Source organism: Sinocyclocheilus anshuiensis, unplaced genomic scaffold (assembly GCF_001515605.1).
Source record: "Sinocyclocheilus anshuiensis isolate Anshui unplaced genomic scaffold, SAMN03320099.WGS_v1.1 scaffold959, whole genome shotgun sequence".
In the NCBI taxonomy this organism is placed as follows: Eukaryota; Metazoa; Chordata; class Actinopteri; order Cypriniformes; family Cyprinidae; genus Sinocyclocheilus; species Sinocyclocheilus anshuiensis.
In genome coordinates, this window is record NW_015542406.1 from 130,244 (window position 1) to 146,632 (window position 16,389).

General features: G+C 37.5%; 1 protein-coding gene across 1 annotated transcript in view; it reads left to right on the forward strand.

Moving 5' to 3' along the window:
• The first annotated feature begins 4,716 nt into the window (after positions 1 to 4,716).
• LOC107693033 (alpha-2,8-sialyltransferase 8B-like) overlaps positions 4,717 to 16,389 on the forward strand; it is a 15,409-nt gene continuing 3,736 nt past the window's right edge. Inside the window, exons 1-5 of the mRNA XM_016492276.1 lie at positions 4,717 to 5,447; positions 8,136 to 8,183; positions 8,537 to 8,692; positions 8,819 to 9,076; positions 12,697 to 12,990. Of these exons, the coding sequence (XP_016347762.1) occupies positions 5,251 to 5,447; positions 8,136 to 8,183; positions 8,537 to 8,692; positions 8,819 to 9,076; positions 12,697 to 12,990 (953 nt within the window). The 5' untranslated portion in view covers positions 4,717 to 5,250. The remainder of the gene's footprint in view (positions 5,448 to 8,135; positions 8,184 to 8,536; positions 8,693 to 8,818; positions 9,077 to 12,696; positions 12,991 to 16,389) is intronic.

Consider the following 16,389-nt stretch of genomic DNA (forward strand, 5'->3'; position numbering starts at 1 on the left):
TGATGTTTATAGTGAATGCCCCTATAAGTGGTATTATTTTTACGATTTAGTTTTAATCCAAATGATGCATGTGCTAAGTGTGCTAAGTGAGTGAACATCAAAGATCACACAACAGAAGTGCGCTCGCTCTCTCTCTCTCTCTCGCTCTCTCTCTCTCCCTACCGTTAAGTAACTTGTGCATTGTTTTACTTACCTGTTTTGACGTATCCGACCGAACTACAAACTTTCCAGTGATGTTTGTGAGAAAGGTATATTCACTCGACAAGCTCGCGCATCTGCGCCGCTGCGCGCTCAATCCACTCAGCGTGCTTTGTTTATCAGCTCGCGCACATCAGCTATACATGCGTTAATACTGAATGTTTAACATTATATTCATTGCATACATATACTTCGTAGTAGACATCCTTAACTCCTTTCTGCTGTCTGTTGTTCTGTTGTTGGTGTTTCTTTGTTTGAATATGGCGCTTATCACATGCTGTGTGGTATCGGCCTTTGGTATCGGGGCATTTTAACGAGTACGAGTACAGGAGACCAGTATCGGTGCATCCCTAATTATTTTTATGTCTCATTTTGTGTTTGAAGTCATTGAGTCATTTTGACGGCACCCATTCACTGCGGAGGATCCATTGGTGAACAAGTGATGCAATGCAAAATTTCTCCAAATCTGTTCTGATTAAGAAACAAATTCAACTACATCTCGGATGGCTTCCTTAAAGGTAAGTACATTTTCATTTTTGGGTTAACTATTCCTTTAATTGCTAGTACAGAAGCCTTTGTTGGTATATTACCTGTGAAACTGGAGGGGAAAAAAAGTGTTTTTGTTTGGGAATTCAAAGCTTTTACAATAGCTACAATGTTTCCCTAAAGACTTACTCCCTAACCATGGAGTGCATTAGTAGGGTTTGGTTTGGCATGTGTTGTGTGTACGTTTCTATGCACATTGCATCTGTTTCGCTTTGTTTCACATAATAATCCATCACTGCTATGGCTATCCCATCAAACTGTGCATAATTAATTTGAGGATTCATTACAAGGCCTAATTTCTCAGGAGACTGATGTGTTTGTGTGAAAATGCACAGAATATTTTATGTAAATAAGTCATTCAAAAGAGAGTCGATGTTCTGCTGCAGTGCTTTAACTGAAAAAATATGCTGAATTTATGGTTTTGAAAATTATCCTTCGGAACCACTGCTCAAGTTGGCCATAATAATCAAACAACTTAATCGTCTTCAGCTGAAGATAAACCCTGCCGTGTCACAAATATAAATCAAAAATACGCCTGACTCTCTTCAAATGGCACTCATAATATTTGAGAGAGAAGCAGGAGGGGTGAATTGTCAGTTGGCTCTTTGTGTTGTACATTTTTGATGTTCGGTTCAAAGTAGATGTTGAGAGCAGCTCAAATGCTCAAATACAGACGGAGTTTAGAGAAAAAACAAGGGGCTTGATGCTTTATGATCAAAACCAAAGGACTTTTTTTCCAAAAATGCAAGCAAAAGTAAACTACAATCTGGATATTAAATAAATGTTGAATGCTCAGAATATTCTCTCATTTTAACTTTGTATACTTTTGTATACAGGAAAGAGATTTTTCAGAGAAAGAAAATAGAAAAAAAGTGTCAGATTTCCTCCAAAGCATTTTTCACTTATTCTTTGGACTGTTGCAAATTACCATCTTACATAAAAATTAAATTGCAAAAGTATTTCCCTTCCCTGTGGCTGAGAGTTGAGCACTGTGTCTGTCTCTGTGTGTGTGTGTGTGTGTGTGTGTGTGTGTGTGCGGAGACAGGAGGAGATTATTTAAAAACATTACAAAAACCCATTACTTGCCTTCATGAAATCCTTAGAAGCAGATTGGATATGGAGCATGGTCATTTTCCATTGGATAACTTGATATACACATTGCACACACAGGGCTAAACTGGGTCCGGTGCAATGGCACACTGAGCGGATGGAAATATGGGCACTATTTTCTACCTTAATGTTACAGCAGATGAATTATATTGGCTCAAGGCATTCAAGAACTGCTGTGACTCACTGACATGAAATGTTGCTCATTTATTTGCAGGCAGCTCTGCTGACTCTCCGACAGCTTCAGTAGCCTGGTCCAAGTTTGGTAAGATGAAAAAAGACCTACAAACTATTTGAAATACCTTTTAAGACGGTTATTCTGAATTTGATTTACTTTTTCACTTATTTCACTTTACTACACTAGTATTGACATTCCAAAGGGGATTTTCGCAGCGATGCCATAGAACCATTTTTGATTCCCCAAGTGAACAGTCAGTTTATACTGGATGCAACAAGCCACCAATAGAAGGCAACCAATTACAAGAAGAGACCAACAAGCACCATTACAGTTTCCATTAAAACCAGTACAATTCCCATTATAACCAGTAAAAGCATTACAAATTCTCTGATGGCCTCTATTTTTTTCAGCAGGGATGCCAATAATAAAGAACCTTTAAGATATAATTTTCACTGACAGACAGTAGGCCTATTAAACACTCACACATAAACAAAATGCTATTTAGAAGGTTTTCACAACCCATCATGCATACAGACTCCCTATAAAGCAGTTGTGAGGACAAATTAAAAATATGGCAGGAAGATGACCCCCTTTTTCCTTCCCTTACTCTTTTCTCCACGGACACCACCATTTCTAGGCCATCTCTGGCAGCACGAAGCACACAAATGTATCAGAATGATTCAAATAAGATTCCTTCTGCTTCTTTTAGAAATTCACTATTGGTTTGTGGGCACAAAACAATGTTTTGTGGGCTCATTTGCCAATATATTAAAAACTTTGACAAAGAAAGAAAATCACAGATCTTATGCTGACAAAATAGCAAGTTAAGGTCCTTGCACACTGAGTCTGAAATTTTCGTTCAGAAAATCGAACCTGGTCCAAATTTTTTTTATAACGGATGAAAGTTTTGGAGGCAGTGTGTAAATGTGATTGACACAACGTGAGGTCGTATTTATTTTTTAACATGTGAAAATTTAGGACGAGAATTTGTGCAAAGACCTTTAGTTTAATGGCAAGATGAACTTTATGCAGGAATTCATAAATGATCATGAACAATCAGTTAACAGGCTGGATGTACAGTATAGGACACTTTCAGTTTACTATCATTATGTGTATATTGTTCCATTTCTAAAAACAGTATTAGGTTCATCCTAAATATGCATGCGATGATGGTATGACAGCAATGTATTATGATATTTGAATCATACAAATATAATAAATGGACTAAAAATCCCATGAATCCCATCTTTATATCAGTATTTTCTAATACAAACTTACATTTGCCTACACAAGCATATTTTGATAAGCAGTGAGGGTGTTAGACCTGACAGGATACTGTGATATAAACAGTACATCTTTCACAGTGCGAGAATCTTCTCCATTTGTAGGTTTAGAAATGATATGCCAGGACTGTTTGAGTATATTCCTGAGCCTGGAAGATGGTGAAAACTGTCATGCACATTCTTCATAAGTAATATTTTGTCAGCTTTTTTCCAGTTATGTCTGCTGGGTGCACTCTTAAAAAGACAGCAAATTTGAATACCTCTCATAACACTGGTGTTGTGAAACACTTGGTGAGTGATCATGATAACCAGTCAATCTTAGCTGAAAAAACAATTATGCTGCCTAATTGTATAGGGTTGTAGATCATTGAAACAACCAGCAAATTAAAGTTTTACTACCTTTCAATTAAATCAGAGACGATCAGAATCAAAGATGAAAGAACTGTTGGCTGAAGCAGCAGGTGCTTGTGTGTGTGTGTGTGTGTGTCTGTGTTTGTGTGTGTGTGTGTGGGTTTAAATGGCCAAATGTCCCTACAATGTCGGCAAAACCCCATTAGCGCATTGACATTGTGACCTCCAGCAATTAAATTTGTTTTCTAACCAGCTGTGACTGCAAGGCGATGAGCAAGAGTATACTAGCTAACATACAGCACTTACTGTTTTTTCCATATACTGTAAATATATGGCAACATCCACAATATTTTAATGTAAGAGCTGGGGCAGACATTTTTAACTTTAATGTGCAAGGTTTGTCAGCCACTTCCTGTCATATTAGCTGTACAAAAACATTGTTGTAATGTGCAGTCACATTTTCAAAATTGCAGCTCACACAGAAGTTTCTTTCAAACTAAGCAGCTTTCTGTTTTTGTGGCAAATCATTGTGATCAACTGTAACCTTCTGTGAAATCTGCTGAGAAATTTATCGCCCTCAAATTAAACTCAAATTGCAAACTATTATTTGTTATAATATAATTTTAATTTAGTAGGGTATTGTAATTAATAAACAAACTGTGGGAAAACGGTGTTACTGTTACTGCACTCTGTTATAGGCCTACTTCTAGTTATTTATAAAGCGGCTAATGAAACGGAAGTCTCGCACATTAACAGGAAATAGATAAAATGTTGCATTTACTGCAGCGTTGCGTTGCGTAGCTCCGCCTACACGAATCTCTCATTGAACAGAATTAACGCTCCTCGACGTGCATATTAAACATTAAACATGAATGAGGTGACAGGTGAGGCTGACTGTGGAAGATGAGAAATATTGGAAATCATATGACAAATCCCTAAAGTTCCACAAAGAAATTATGAAAAGCATGCCGCCCTAAATAACGGAAGGAAAGTCGTGAAAATAAAAGGTGTTCTGGTTGCGCAGCACGAGAAAGCGCGCAGACGGAGGGAACTGTTCTGATTGTCAATGTGGCCAGACAAATGGCTTGTCGCTGTAACCCCGTCGCGTCGCACCTGGTTAGGCCAAGGATTTAGGATTAGAGGTTAGAAAATACCATTAGCTCAATCTAAAAAAACAGAAGTCAATGGAAAGTCCTCACTGTAGAGAACCAGACGTCTGTGTCTTTGTCAAATAGAAACAAAGAGAGCAAGATGGAGAGGGGGAATCATATTTCATATTCAATTTCAAATCCACGCCTTCTGCCACTATATACCAATTACGCGGCTTAACTGAACGCATAACATTCATATGTGAGATTATGTACCTTGCAGGCAAAGTTTCAAGGGAACTGCCACCCACCAGATCTCCGAGGAGTAGCGGAAGGAGTAGAAGAGAAGAAAGGACGTTCACGTTTGCCTCATCTCTACACTACTTTAGTGAAGGTGGAAGAAGCTGATGGACGTGATGTTTAATGCAGACAACTGTTCGCTAACCTGCACGGCCAGTTAGAATGGTCCGGCTTTGTCGAGGAGACGGAGGAGCATTACATGCGTTGCCCTGCGCAAGGAAGCAGTGTGAAAGAAGAACAGATTTCTATTGCGCTTATAGCTCAACGCATCTATAGAACCGCACATATCGGTCAAGTCATGTCTTTTGAATTCCGAATACTGATGTTTGGAATCGGGACAGCCCTGGTTATATTTGTGATTATAGCTGATATATCGGAAGTGGAGGAAGAAGTCGCGTAAGTAAATTCGATTAACGTACAATAAACAATACAGATGAATATATCACATTCTTGTTTGGTCTTTGTTTCAACGCACAGTTGCACTCTGCTTATGTTTATGTGATGTTTATGGTTAGGACATTGTCCTCCGTGCTTTGATTGTCTCACGAGAGACTTTGTAGAAGCCCAAACAATGGACAGTCCATTCAGGACTAGCCTGAGCTGCGTATTACATTGGCTTGTATTTATACCATTACTTTAAATTCAAGAAAATGACAGAGCTGTGCATTTTATCTACTTGATTATTTTGTGTATTATAATTTTTTTTTCTATTGGAAAATCAATCTTAAATTGGAGCTGTGTTTTGGAAAATAACTGGTCTCTAGTTGGTCCAAGCTGGTCATTAGGTGGTCTCAGCTTTTCAGTTGCTGTCTAAAAAGCTACCATATTCCAAAAAGCCAGTCTGACCACCCTACTGAGCTGTTCCAAGATGATTTACCACCTTACCAACTTAATGACCACCTTGGACCAGCTAATAACCATTTTGGAACAGCAAATAACCAGCTTAGACCAGCTACAATGTTATAAAACACAGACTACATCTTAAACTGTGTCTTCCTGCAGGGCTGGTTTGGTCTTTCATCAAACAGGGTAATACTGTGTCTAGTCAGAAGAGGGAGACAATGTGTTGTCCCAAGGACTATTGTTTGCAAATCCATAGCCTCTGTTTGTGGGTTCTTAAATTTGAGGGAACAGCTTACGTTTGATATTACGTTAGTTTGATGGCATTGATAGTTCTGTAGAATCTGGAGGGGATATGTGAGATTTTAAAGCTTTTAAAGTTAATCTGTTATCCATTCAGAGTTACTTACCAGCAGAGTGATAATATTTTGGAACTGATTTAGCTGAATATTGTTAATATGTATATAGTCTCAAATGATTCATGCTTGGCAGGTCTCCAAAACAAGTCCTTCAGACTTTGCTGAGTGTGAAACCTTGTATGAGAGTCATCAGATAAATGCAGCTGACCCTGGTGCTCTGTAACGGATGGCTGTTGGTTTGTGGTTTTGTTCTACTCTTGAGTATGTTCTGTTTGCGCCCATTCATGGCAAATTAAAAGACAGTCTGATCTGTGGTTTGTGGCAGCTAGGGGATTACTGTTTGATTTGTGACTTTAAAGCTACAACCTGGAGACAAAAATGAACAGTTTGCCTTTCCTCAGTTATAATTGAACCCTGTAGCAGAAATCCTCAGGTTTACATTATTGCAAAAATCTCGCTGTCTCGGGACATACACTTTAAAGCTCTTGAGCGAGAAGAATGTTTGTGTGTAGATGGATTAATTGCAAGAATAATTGCATGAGAAAACAACACTCAAGCACAAGTGTATGCTGCCAAGATGTGCATATAGTGCTTAATTTTTAAATGGATCATGCCTAGAATTGCCACATTTGACATTTTATGCAAAGTATTTGGCTTGTTTCTGTATACCATGAGATTGTATTTCACATTTCTGCTGCACTGATTACTATTTATCCATTAAGCGTGGAAAGGGAATATTTTCCTCCCTCATATTTGCTAACCCAAAATATCCCAGAGACAAAATAAAATTGTAAAATCCCAATTTGGAAATTTCACACCTCATTTACTAGCAGTCAGAAGGCATTAGATGATGCTTATGATCTAATTTTTGCTTAAGTTATTGGCGAGATTTATAATTTATTGCAATTTAGAATATAATACCGTATCAAACAAAGGATCTAAGGGGTATATCTCAGAGCAGTTATAAGCGCTTTGAAGCAGCACCTATTAAAGCTGCATTTGAAGCTGCTCCCCAGAATTTTAAGAGATCTGTGCTCTGTCTGCTTAATAATGCTCGTAGCCATGACTTTGAGGGAAGCATGGAGAACATTACAGTGAGTGGTAGACAAATAGGACTGATTTGCTGAAGGAGACAATGCTATCCTGTCCTAACTGCTTTGAAGGGGGGCACCCTGCTGGAAGAGGTGGTTTGAACGGCATGATGTCAGTTACCTATTATCCTTGCCGTTATTTCTGAAAGGAATAGTTCACCCAAAAATGAAAATTTGCTCACCCACAGGCCATCCAAGGTGTAGATGCGTTTGTTTCTTAATCAAAACAGATTTGGAGAACTTTGGCAATGCATCACTTTCTCACCAATGGATCCACTGCAGTGAATGGGTGCCGTCAGAATAAGAGTCAAAACAGCTGATAAAAACATCACATTAATCCACAAGACACCAGTCCATCAGTTATCTTGTGATGTGAAAAGTTGCATGTTTATAATGAACAAATTCAACACATGGTGAGCAAGTGATGTAATGCAAAATTTATCCAAATCTGTTCTGATGAAGAAACAAACTCATCTACATCTTGAATGGCCTGAGGGTGAGTATACTATTCCTTTAAGGTTATTCCTCTAGTAAATATTCTGACACTTTATTTTTATGAAATGATTAATCAGTAATAACCATAACCTTGTGTTTGTACCATCAAAATATTCTAAAGAGTTTAGAAGTGTAACGGCTTATATTAAGTCCTAAATAAACATCATCATAATTCAATTTCATATATTTTTCCAGTCCAGGGTCTAATTGCCTTTACCTCAATTATCTACTCAGAGAGCATTATTAATGGTCATATTACTGGATAATGATGATGAATATTTTATGCCTTCTGCTCTTAGGAACATTGAGGATTCACAGAAGTTTCGCTTTGTCCTTCAGTCCAACAGGTTTGTAATCTGATTTGTTATATCAGTTATGATTTATGGTGTTTTCGTGAGAAAATGTCATTGATGCTTACAACCACATATTTAAGTCTGTTTCTCAGTGTTATAGACCTAAAGCAAGAAATTTTAAATGTAAATGTATTCTATTTTCAGTTTATTTGCATGTTAATTCTTTATAATTATTTAAATGTACTTAAAATCTTTTTTTTTCATATTACTGATTTATCAGGGTTTCAAGAATTCATTAAACATAGCTGCCAGTATTTTTTGAGGTGACAGATGTTGTTATTTGTAGCTGTGTCTAACAGTGATGTTTGGCAGACATGCACATAAGCATGGTATTTTTCCTCCATCAGAAATTCAGTCCTGAATAGTGTTCCTACTTCACTAGTCACCTATCGAAAGAGCAAAGTCTCTTCTTCTCCAATTCCACTGCCAGGCATAAAGAGCAAAACCAGCAATTCATTCTCATCAGAATGGATTTTCAACAGAACCTTGTCTAACCTCATCAGGTACGGCTTGAATTTATTCAAATGCACAGTATGACATTTCTAAAGAATGTGGTTCCCTGTTAATACTTGGTTTTTTAATCCCTTAGCATTCATAAAGTGTGTTGTTGTTTTTCATTCTCCTTCCAGGAAAAACATTTTGAGGTTCCTGGATGCTGAGAGGGACATCTCAATTCTTAAGAGCACCTTTAAACCGGGGGATGTAATTCATTATATATTTGACCGCCAGAGCACCACAAACATCTCTGAGAACCTGTACCACCTTTTGCCGACTGTGTCTCCCATGAAGAACCAGCATTACAAACAATGTGCCATCGTAGGGAACTCTGGGATACTACTGAATAGCAGCTGCGGCAGAGAGATTGATTCACATGACTTTGTCATTAGGTAAACAACTTTTCTTGTTTTGTGTTGTAGCATTCAACAGTTTGTGCTGTTGATGTAACCTTAGCCAGCTCTCATCCTGAATCAAACAATAAATCCACCTAAACTAGCTGTAAAGAATAATTATAAAACAATATCCTAAAACTAGAACTTATGTGTGTGTATATGTATATATATATATATATATATCTCTAAAACAAATCATTTGAACCTTCCTTTTTTTGGTCCTTAATACCAGATTTATTTAAGTGATAACGGTGTTTGTGCCTCAATGTAAAAAAAGTGTCATGCAATTGCCAATATTTCAATATTGCCAATATTTCTCATAAATTGGTCTTTATTTCTTGTAACTATGATTTTATATCTCACAGTGACTCATTTTTATTGTCACAATTACCTTTTTTTCTTTTTCATTTTTGGCGGAAACTTGTTTTTATGAATAACAGGCAGAAAAAATCTCAGATACAGAGGTTTCATCATGAGTAGGATTAATACCTCAGAGTGGCAAGGCTGATGTTCATTTATTATAAAGTTTATTAAAACATTTTCTGTGCCGTTTGTATCTTTGCAGCCGTAGATTCACATTCTCTACATTTAACTTGAAACTTGTTTTAAAGAAATGGTTGGATTTCAAACACATTACGATCTGTATGCGACACAATGCACTTTTGAAATAGCTGTCAGTACTACATCCAGGCTTGACTCATACTGTCGGAAGGCTTTCAGAACTGAAGGGTGATACATACTGCAATTAGTGACCAGCTGAGCCAATATGACATTTGTATAAGTCATACTAAGCCACAGCCCTGGAAACGTAATTAGGCTGTCTTCTAAAAGTGACTACAGTTCACTTGCCTGTAAAGTGCTCTGCCTACAGCCGAAAGCTTTTACAGCAGTGTGCTTCATGTGATATACTAGTGTAATACTGTGAGATTCCCAATCCTAAATGAGTCTTCATCAGCCCAGCTGTGCTCTTAGGACATTAATGTCATTCAGCCCCAGTCCAGGGACATACAGAGCCTCGAAGATTAAGTAATGGAGGAACTTAAATCCCTCCTGTGTGTTTGGCATGGCTTTTCTGCTGGGCAAGGGCAAGACTGTGTGGGAGTGTGACCGTGACAGCTAAGCCTTGGCAGTCGGCATGGTGCCAGTGTTGAAAGGTTTTCCAGGTATTGTGGCAAGATGATAATGCCAACACTGCGCTCAGTATTTGCTTTAAAGTCACCTCTGTGTGTCTTTATGGATTTTTTGAAGTTAAATGATGGGATGTGCTTTAAAAGGCACTTGCGTAGTCTGTAGGTGTATTCTGCATGTGAGAAGATAATGCCTACTGTAGTATTAATATTGTAGTTTATACAAAGATAAATTACTTGCTTTAAAATGAAGCAAGTCTGGAGTGAAGGTCATTTACTCGTTCGTACTTTTTAGCTGTTTATATGTCACTCTTGATGCTCAGTAGTCCGGCAGGGCTTTTCAATTTTTCACTTGAACCCATCTTTCATACACTAGTACACTCAAGTGTACTACAAGTGGTGACTAAATACATATTTTAAATACAGAGATAGTATGTTAAAGAGCAGGTCATATGGGTTTTCGAAAAATATCTCTTTTGCTGTTTGTAATGTAGCCTTCAATGTAAACAGTCTGCAAAGTTGTTAATCAAAAAAGTGCATGATGAATAAAGATATTGTCTCTCAAAAGAAAGAGTCGACTCAGAATCGCCTTAACGAGTCGTTTGGGCACGATTCGCTTGCATAAGTGTTAAAAAAAATGTTTTTGTCATTATTTTAAGAACTGAATGGAGCACTATATTGTTGTTTTATGTAAAGGTGCATGCTAGGGTTGCCAGGTTGTCACAACAAAACCCGCCCAATTGCTACTCAAAACTAGCCCAATCGTGTTTCAAGGGTAGTCCCCCTTTAAAAATCGCGTTCTGTGGTGTAAAATACACGCTTTCAGTCTGGGTTCCCCTGGTAAATTCGCATTCGCCTAAATATGACGTTATTGGGGTCGCTACAACCCGCCACATAAAAAACAACCACGGACTTGGCAACACAGATGGCAGCGCTCGCTAACTTGCTCAAGCGCTCCTCTATGTGCCAATCACAACAGGCTTGGCCAGCTGACTACTCAGAGCAGAGTAGGCTTATACAACGGAGGGGTTTACAGACATTTAGCTCAGAACTGAATCGAACGAACCGAATCTGTTTCTATGTAACCACTGCATTTTAATCACGATCCAAACAAATATGCTACACATGTTGCAAGAGTTGTTTTTATTTGAATTAGATTTTATAATTTTAATATTTAAAGCAAAAACAGAGCGGTCTGACTTCATCTTTGTAAAATGATGCTACATAAAATATCTGCCTGAAACAAAAACAACAGAGGGGCTAAAGGAACGCAAATTCACTCATTGACAGCAGGTGGCGCTTATGGAACAGCAGCAATGTAGCATTTCTTTGGATACTGCTGTAAACAAAACACTGCTGCGCTTATAAACACTACTTTATAAGGAGGTAAGAGGGGAAGAAAATGCAACTGCCATCAAAACTTTTCTGAAGACAGTTCCCTTCAGTGATACATTCATAACCCTTCACCCCCAATTCAGTATTCATATTTTAGTTGAAGTTAAAAAAAATCACCTGCAACAGATTATCAAACTTACAAGAAAGTAGGTTTGTCTTGAAAGGTGTGTGTGTGTGTGTGTGTGTGTGTGTGTGTGTGTGTGTGTGTGGGTGTGTGTGTGTGTGTGTGTGTGTGTGTGTGTGTGTGTGTGTGTGTGTGTGTGTGTGTGTGTGTGTGTGTGTGTGTGTGTGTGTGTGTGTGTGTGTGTGTGTGTGTGTGTGTGTTTTTACTTATTTGAAAAAGCCCCCTATGGAGTGGTAAAATGAGAGGTATTTTACTTCCAGAACCCAGCTGTTGCACTCTATAGAAAAATAACCGTAAAAGAAGGTTGTTTAGTCAGTGCTATCGCACCCCTTTTGGCATCAGCGAAAATGCAACACTTATTTGAAGGATCTGCATTGACACATTTGTGTAGAGTATGTTATGGGTGTAATGTATTCTCTTTGAAGCAGACATGCAGAGTGAAATAAACTTCAGATATATTTATTGTTGATAGCTTGCTACTAGAAAACTAAGGATTGATCATATGTCACCATGTGAATGCACACAGGCATAAGCATTTACATATACAATATGTAAAGGAAGTAACTTGAGATAATATTAAGTAGTGCTGTCAAATGATTAATTAACGTTTTTGTTTACGTAATATGTGTGTGTTTGTGTATTGTGTACATTTATTGTGTATATATAAATACACACACATACAATATATATTTCGTAAATATTTACATGTATATATTTATATTCATATAATTCATATTATATATAAATATATTTCAAATATAACTTATTTTTCTTAAATATATACATGCATGTGTGTGCATTTATTTTTTTATATATATATATATATATATATAAATATACACAATAAATATACACAGTACACCCACATATATTATGTAAACAAAAACCTTTATTTTGGATGCGATTAATCATTTGACAGCACTAATATTAAGACTTAACCAAATTAATATATCTATATATGTGTTTCCAAGGTGTAACCTGGCTCCAGTGGAGGAGTATGCGACTGATGTGGGCCTGCGCACCAGTCTGGTGACTATGAACCCTTCTGTGGTGCAGCGTGCTTTTCAGGACCTGAATAGTGAGGAGTGGGTACAGCGCTTCGTCCACAGGCTGCAGAGCCTCAGCGGGAGTGTGCTGTGGATCCCTGCCTTCATGGCTAAAGGAGGAGAGGAGCGAGTGGAGTGGGCCATCCGCCTAATTCTTCTGCATACCGTGAACGTCCGCACTGCCTTCCCCTCCCTGCGTCTGCTCCATGCTGTCAGAGGGTACGTGTCTGTGCATTTAAGCCTACTCAACACTCATGATCGCTGAAGCAGGTGTATCAAGCCTCTCGCTATTTATAGTTCAAGCATCAATACATTCACATCCTACTCTGCGACCACAGTGTGGGGCTGTAAGTGGACCGAGGCGCAAGTGCTTACCAGCATTTATATATCTGTATTTTTTACAGAAGGTCTTTGTAAGTTCGCTCAATGAATTCAAGCCCCTCTGGGCTCAATTGTAGTCGGCTGTCTTTAAATAGCGCGCAACCTTTGCCTCTTTCATTGACCTCTGCATATTTTAAGTCTGCTATTCAGCCCTCCCTTGGAGCAGAGTGGCTGAAGCCCACCATCCTTACAATGCACCTAGCCGAGAATGGTTTTTCTTAGATCCATCTGTGTAACATGGGTTGCTGGGGCCAGAATAAAGGTCAGGCAAGAGACAGCTGTTCAGTGAATGGTGTATTGAGGAAAATATGCCATTACAATATGTTGTAGTTGATCAAATGATTAAAAAGTAGTACATATGTAAAGGAATAGCTCATTTAAAAATGATATCATCTGCATACACTCATTTGGAAATGAAAAACATTGAAAGATCTACAATGAAAAAAACATTTTCAGAACCTCAGAAATTGCTAGTAAATTTTACAAACGGTTACAAAGAAACAGAAATTTTGAGTAGAAAAACACATTTTCTTGTCAAACGTACTTCAGGATTTTTTTTTACAACTTTGAAAAAAAAATCCATGTAGTTTAAATGGAAGGAAGATTAGCAAGTTTAAGTCATTAAATAGCTTTACATGGTGCATTCCATTTTTTAAATAAAATAAAAATAATAATTTATGCTTATTTTCAGTAGCTATATGAAAATGTATTTGTACTTGTTGATTAATCATCAGTGTTACAGCAAAAGAAACTACATTTTATGTTTTCAGTGTAGGTTTGCTGTCTGTATTGAATGTTACAATATTTTAAATCGAGTTGCCCTTGTTAGATGCATGCCAAAAACAATGATTTTTATGAGTTGATTCTTTTTAAATAACAATTCACAAACATGGCATAAATTTATAAAGTTACCAGTTTGAATAGGTCTGAATGAGTGCCCGCTATAATTTACAGCATTAGCAGAGAGAATGTTTAATTGATACAATGCTGTTCTATATATATTGAGAGAGAGAGAGATTTAACATTTTCCACAAAAATATTGAGCAGCACACCTGTTTTCAACATTGATAATAATGAGAAATTGAGCAAATCAGCATATTAAAAAGATTTCTAAAAGATCATGTGACACTGACAGCTGGAGTAATGGTTGCTGGTAATTTAGCTTTGCCATTACAGGAATAAATTACAAGTTAAAATATTATGAAATAGAATTTTTAGAATTTATTTTTAAATCCCAAATGAATCAGAGAGCAGAATTCTGTACTCAGCCCTAAAGTACAAAGACCAGAGGTAGCTTTAAGATATTGGATCCTCTTTGTTATCTGAAACTCCTTTCCTCCAAGCCCCCCCTTTTTCCTCAACCGTTCTGAATGAATGACACCTCACGGATACACAGAGAGAGCCCTGTTGTGAGGGTTATTCAGGGGTGAGTGGACTGGAGAGGGTTCAGTGCATCTTAATGGACATTGTTCAATTGTCTGATCTTCTCCTTTTAAACGTGGAAGAGCGGCACAGCTGTCAGGTTTGGATGTGGGCGAGTTTAGCCTGAGAATATTGTAAAAAGGGGATTTAGCCTAAATTCAGCAGCTGAGCTCAGGCTCCTTTTGTAGTAACCTTAGCTGTTAACACACTTAGGATTTTATAATCCCCTGTGACATTTGGATTGGCACTTTTTAAAAACCTTATACACCTACTGTTCAAGTTTTGGGTGAGTTTTCTTTTTTTTCTTCTTCTTTTTGAGAGGAATCGCTATTTTTATTCAGTAAAGACACATTCAGGAAAGACATTTATAATGTTACAAAAGTTTTTAATTTAAAGTTAATGTTGTTCTTTTGAACTTTCATCAAAACAATTCATAGAACAATTCTTAAAAAAATAAGTATCAGCTTCCACAAAACTTAAGCAGCAAAAATGTTCAATATAAATAATAGGAATAAAGGTTTTTACAGCCCCAAATTAGCATATTAGTATGATTGCTGACGTACCATGTGACACTGAAGACTGGACTAATGGCTGCTAAAAATTCTACTTTGTCATCTTTCTGAAGATTTTATTAAAGGGATAGTTCACCCAAAAATTTAAATTCTGTCATTAATTACTCACCCTCATGTCGTTCCAGACCCGTAAGACCTTCGTTCATATTTGGAACACAAATTAAGATATTTTTGATGAAATCCAAGAGCTTGACTGACACATTTAAGGCCCAGAAAGGTGGTAAGGACATCATTAAAATAGTCCATGTGATATCAGTGGTTCAACCGTAATTTTATGAAGCTAAGAGAATACTTTTTGTGCACAAAAATCATGGTACTCTTCTGAACAGGGGCGTTTCCTCCGAGTAGGCAAGGGAGGCAGTGACTCCTCTCTTCAAAAGTGGATGAGAATATAATCGATATTACAAAAATAAAACAATGCAAATATGACTAAATATGACATTAAAAGTCTAAAAGTCACTCGTTTTTATAAAGTAACACTGTCCAACAGCGACACACGCAGGTAAAGTTAGAGCAGAGGCTTGCCTCCCTTCGGTCCATAGACTTTCTGCAGAGACCCTAAAGCGTGCTGTGACTTTTCTGGAGGCTCATTGAGTTGAATGGGGGAAAGTCACGTGAGAGGAGGCAATGCCTCCATCGCGCTATAATTGAATATGATCGGTTATGATTGGATGTGATTGGTTCTTGAGATAAATCCCGCCTCTTGTTATTGACTAATTCTAAAGCAAATAAACAACGCTCCTGCTTAGATATCACTGCTTTGTGTCACATCAAAATGAAACATGAAAGGATTTGAAAACGTGATGACTGTGTCAGTTTTTAGTGAGCATTCAGCTTGATGAAATGAAAGATGTATCTTCGTGCCTGTGACAAAATTTACAGGGCTTTTATGACGATGACCCGAAAATAAGTTGACTATTAAAAAGAACAGCTGAACATCATAATTTTATCACAAATAAAAAACGGAGTGTCTATTTACACGTGCAAATAGGCCGCCTTGTTGGCAGAGGCTATTTACACTAACTCCGCCCATCAATGTGTGATTACAAAGCATTACAAAAGACTATCATCTAATAACAGCTCCAGTGGCGCAGATGGAAAAGTACGTGTTGAAGTCGTTTTTGACGCGATCGACCGGGGTTCGAATCCCATTTTTCCGAACTTTTTTTTCTACGTCATTGTTATTTTTATTATTGCATACTGTTTTATAATGTACTACAATACTGAGGTGCAGATAATTGCC